This window comes from Coffea eugenioides, chromosome 3, assembly GCF_003713205.1.
Source record: "Coffea eugenioides isolate CCC68of chromosome 3, Ceug_1.0, whole genome shotgun sequence".
In the NCBI taxonomy this organism is placed as follows: Eukaryota; Viridiplantae; Streptophyta; class Magnoliopsida; order Gentianales; family Rubiaceae; genus Coffea; species Coffea eugenioides.
This window is the reverse complement of record NC_040037.1, coordinates 9,597,810-9,602,839: the sequence shown is the minus strand read 5'-3', so window position 1 is coordinate 9,602,839 and position 5,030 is coordinate 9,597,810. Positions and strand designations below refer to the sequence as shown.

The 5,030-nt window shown below is 37.1% G+C and overlaps 2 protein-coding genes across 2 annotated transcripts; both read right to left on the bottom strand.

Moving 5' to 3' along the window:
• Window positions 1-806: 806 nt before the first annotated feature.
• Window positions 807-2,059, bottom strand: LOC113765977 (MDIS1-interacting receptor like kinase 2-like; the record flags this gene model as incomplete). The annotated part of the gene is made up of 2 exons (XM_027310212.1): window positions 1,128-2,059; window positions 807-1,030 (listed from the first exon to the last, which is right to left on the bottom strand). Coding segments are annotated over exons 1-2 (1,056 nt in total), but the record flags the coding sequence as incomplete, so codon positions are not given.
• Window positions 2,060-2,113: 54 nt separating this feature from the next.
• LOC113765976 (MDIS1-interacting receptor like kinase 2-like) lies at window positions 2,114-3,708 on the bottom strand. Its single transcript, XM_027310211.1, has 2 exons — window positions 2,243-3,708; window positions 2,114-2,129 (listed from the first exon to the last, which is right to left on the bottom strand). Exons 1-2 carry the CDS (start codon window positions 3,706-3,708, stop codon window positions 2,114-2,116), a joined length of 1,482 nt encoding a protein of 493 aa, XP_027166012.1.
• Between the last annotated feature and the right edge of the window lie 1,322 nt (window positions 3,709-5,030).

Sequence of the window (5,030 nt, the reverse complement as noted above, 5' to 3'; positions counted from 1 at the left end):
CTACTTGGACGTCCATGTCAGCGGTGATAATTGGTGATGAAATTTCGATTATGTATTTAGGCTCAAAAGATAGCAATCAATTGGTAGACAAATAAAGGTATTTACTTGGGAAAAAAGTCCAAGCTGTGGATAGTTGAAGTATGAACAAATATTTTCAATGAGACAATGAACGAAGATCAAACACTAATGAAATGGAAGACTCTAATTGGGCAAGCAGTTTGAATTCCAAATAAGTGTACATAAGATTTACTCTAAAATTATCACTTTGGATAAAGTGTGCTGCTGGTTACTATACTTTGTCAAAATCTAGATCTCATCACTATACCATTTTTCGTATCAATTTTCCCCTAAAGAAACTCCTGAAAGTCTATTGGCTATGGATGGTTTATTTTCACACACAATACATACTCAGCAGCTCACTTTCCACTACACAGCTGCCACAACAACCTTTTTATTTTTTCCTCCTTTTTTAAGCTGCCACGACAACTTGGTTTACGCAGAAACTTGATCCTCTAACTAAGCTGCCATATTCATCATATTATCTTCTGCTGATGCCTGATAGTACTATCCTGTAGGAAAAGGAGGCACTGCAGTCTGCATTTAACAGGAGGCAAGAATAATGCAACATCACTCAGATTCTACATATCTGCTGCATCTATTAATTTAACAGAAAAGGAAAAATGAAAAAAAAAAGATTCATATGGCCACGTTTACTCACAAAGATCTTACTCATATGATGCACCAGTTGATAACAACCTGGTAATAAAGAGCATTGTTGGCCTAAATTGAGGATCAACATGTAGATAAGCTCTTACTAGTTTGAGAACGGATTTCAGATTCCTTTCAATTTCTTGACTGGGGTACAGAAGTCTTTGGTCGAGCAAGTCTTTCAGTTCTATGTTTTCAGGCTTTGAAGACATTAGATAAGCAATCAAGTCACCAGGATGCTTTCCTTTGATTACTTCCATTGTCAGGACCCCAAAGCTATAAACATCACACTTTTCAGTTACTTTCATTGTGTAGGCAAATTCTGCAAGGTACAAATGGAAAATCATGTTGTGACAACGTGTGATCATACCTGAATTTAATAGCAAAACAAATTGATGGAAGAAAGAAACATTTATTACCTGGTGCAACATATCCATATGTGCCAGCAAGAGAACTCCAATTAGATGAATCATTTTTCAGAAACTTAGAAGTACCAAAATCAGAAATGTGAGCCTCATATTCTGGATCAAGCAAAATGTTGTTGCTTGATAAGTCTCGATGTACAATTGCTGGTGAACAATCATGATGCATGTAAGATAAAGCATGAGCTATGCCTTTGATGATTTTCAACCTCTTCTGCCAGTCTAACTCCATAGCTTCTTCTTCCATGCTCAAAATTTTTGCCAAGCTTCCTCTTTCAAGGTACTCATAAACCAAAAATGAGTGCCGAGAATTTGAGCAGAAGCCAAAGAGTTTCACAATGTTTCGATGCTTGATTTCTGTCAAGGCCTTTATCTCATTCAAGAAACTTCTATGCATCGCCATCTCAGGCACGTGGTGAAGCTTCTTTACGGCTATCACATCGCCTGATGGAAGCTCTGCTCTATAAACACTTCCATAACCCCCTTTCCCAATGCAAAATATGTCATTGAACTCTTCTGCAGCCATTACTATTTCTTTATACAATGCTTTCCCGTCATAAGAACATACAGAAAAAAAATTTCCCTTCTTCATATCCATATCTTCTGTTCCTGAACTTTTTCTCCATTGATCATGCAATCTGAGACCACCATAGAATGCACAAAGAAGTAGGAATGATCCCAGAAGAGGACATAAAATTGTGACAAGAAGTTTCTTCTGCTTATCCTTGACATGCTTTTTAATCAACGGGGAACTTCCACAAGCTGGTAACCCTGTAATATTGCCGCATAGACCTTTATTTCCCTGTACTTCCTCTATGGTTAAATTCATAAAGGCTCTACCACTTGGAATTGGACCCTCTAAATTATTGAATGAAATATTAATGTGCAATAAACCAGGCAATTTTACCAAAGCCTTTGGGATTACACCAGAGAGGTTATTGTGTGAGAGATCCAATGTTCCCAGATTTTGCAAACTTTGGAACTCAGATGGTATCTCTCCTGTGAAGAAATTTCGACTCAAATCCAGTTCAGAAAGTTGGGTCAACTTCCCAATTTGGAATGGAATCTTTTGGGTGAAAATGTTGTTGCTCAAGTTCATGTGAAACAAGTACCTCAAATCTCCCAAATGTTCTGGAATAGGTCCATTAAAGGAGTTTGTGGACAGGTCTACATAAAGAAGTTTTGTTAGCATTCCCAACTCCTGAGGCATACTGCCAGTGAGTTGGTTGTCATGCAAATATAGATTAAGCATAGAAGCCAACTTCCCAACTCCTCTTGGTATCTCCCCAGATAAATAATTTGAAGAAAGATCAAGCGCTTGTAATTTAGTTAAAGTTCCAATTTCTGGAGGTATACCACCTGTGATGTTGTTCTTTCCAACCATCAGGGCCGTCAAGATTTTGCATTTTCCCCAGTTGCTAGAGAGTTCCCCATAGAATTCGTTGTCCCGCAGATCTATGAAATCCAGGAAAGGATAGATGCCAAACATTTCCGACAAGTTACCATAGAAATGGTTCCCATTGAAGCGGGCCCTAATTAAGCTTGAGCAATTTTTCAAGCATCTAGGGATTGGACCTGTAAGCATGTTCTCAGATACAGTAATAATTTGGAGGGTTCCATTTTGACATAGTAGATCTGGCAATGGACCAGAAAACCGATTTTGATCCAAATCCAAAACTACCAACTTTTTCAGGTTTCCAAGCTCTTCTGGAATTGTACCAGAAAATTGGTTCTCTCGAAGATGCAATTCATTTAAGTTACTCAAATTACCAATTGAAACAGGAATAGAACCATTAAGTTGGTTCTGACCTATTTCCATTTCGGTAAGGAATTTGAGACCACCCAAATCTTTTGGAATTGGACTTGAAAGTTGATTCTCATAGAGATACAGATGAGTTAAATTGGTCAAATTACCCAGTGAATTTGGGATTGCACCAGTAAGATTATTTTGATACAACATAAGAAACTGGAGTGAGATCAAATATCCCATCGCGGGGGGAATGGGACCATATAGGTGATTTTGAAAACGATATAACTTCACTAGCTTGGTGAGGTTGCCAAAAGTGGATGGAATTGGACCTGTTAAATTGTTGTCCTCCAGAAAAAGTTTAATCAAATTATGCAGAGTTCCTATTCCAGGTGGGATTTCTTCTGACAACTCATTAACTGAGAAATCAAGATAAATGAGCTTGGACAGGTTACCTATTTCACGAGGTATGCTGCCAAAGATCTGATTCAGGCTAAGATCAAGATATTCAAGATTTGGGAGGGTTGAAAATGGGAAGTCATAAAGGCTACCTTTTATGCTGTACTCTGAGAGATTCAACTTGCTGACACTTCCATTAATGCATGAAATGCCAGCCCAAGTGCATGGAAGGTTGGAAGAATTCTTGCAGTTGATGGAATGGAGGTTCCACGAGGCTAGCAAGCTATTGTTCTGGTTTTGAAAGATGGCCTTCCATTTCAAAAGACCAGCGGCCTCACTAGCAGAATCTGAAGCGACACCTTTGGCTTTGGGATGAGATGATGGGAAAAGTAGGACCATAATGAATATAGAGATAAATTCAAAAGAACCCATGACTACTTTCGAGTTCAACTCAAGTTTGCGCAGGTCGATATGTGTACCGCAAATGAAGCCAGTATTTATCCTGTCTTCCCAGCTGTACAAGGAAGACTTCCGAGGTCTTCTATGTTCTGTCCTTTTCTTCTTAATTTTCCATTTTTGTTTTCTTTCTTTTGGAGATTGAAACAATTAAGATGTCTGATTCGAGGGCCCAAGAAATTTAATGCAATGAAATGTCTTGATGAGATTGAACATTTTGATATTCTGTCACTGATTTAGAAAATATAAGGATGACTTTCCTACCATATCTGCAGAAGAAGGCGACTCGAAGTGACATCTATAGTATAAGAGATGGAGTAGCGGTTACCAAATTCGTAAGAATGATGATCAACCTACAGGCTTAGCTATTTATGGTATAGATCTGTATTTTCTGGAGAGGGATTATGCTTAATTATTTGGTTGTAGATTTCATGAAATAGGAGTGAGAAATTGCCAAAAGATGAAATTTTTTTTCCCAAATTTTCATAGGCAGATTTAGTTGGTCAAAGTACATTAGTCCTTCCCCAAATAGAATTTAGTGGGTATTGATATCAAAACTTCTCGTTTTTCAAGTATATTTTGCATTCGCACTTTACTTATGATCTCCCGTTAGCTAACGGCATGGACACAAGTGACACAAAATGAGATTAATTTGGCCATAATTAGGAGAAGCATTTGATTACATTCAAAATAGTTTGGGACTAATTATATTGACCTCAAAAGGTTTTTTTTTAGACCAAAAAGTTCAAGAATGTTCAAGATACCTTAAGCAGATAAAAACTCAAACACAAAATTTGGGAACACATACAATGAAAGGCACCATTTTTGTTTCAAGCAATTACAAGCATCCTCTACCCGAAATATGTTGGGCAATAAAATTTTTTTAGCACAATCTTTTTTCTAATGCTTTTACCTGCCTGATGAGCTATGTCAATCAGCCACTTGACGTTAGAGCTTTTAACGAGTAGAATCAAATCAAGTAATTAATGTTTAAACTCTATTCACATATTATATGAATAGAATTGGAATTCAATTGAACATTAAATGAGTTATAAATGCTACTCAATTTGACTCGTTAATTGGTATTGATATTCAATTTCAAATTTGGGTTCGGCTCATTAAATTAAACCAGGTGAATTTGAGCTTGGGTTCAATTTCAAATTTGAGTTTGAAAATGATTTAGTTACTTTTTTTTTTAAGTAGTACATGGTTTAGAATAAATTTGAACTTGGCTGCACTATTAACGATTGATGGCAAGTGAAGAAAGGTTATGCTGGCACCGCCCCGACTCTGGAGAA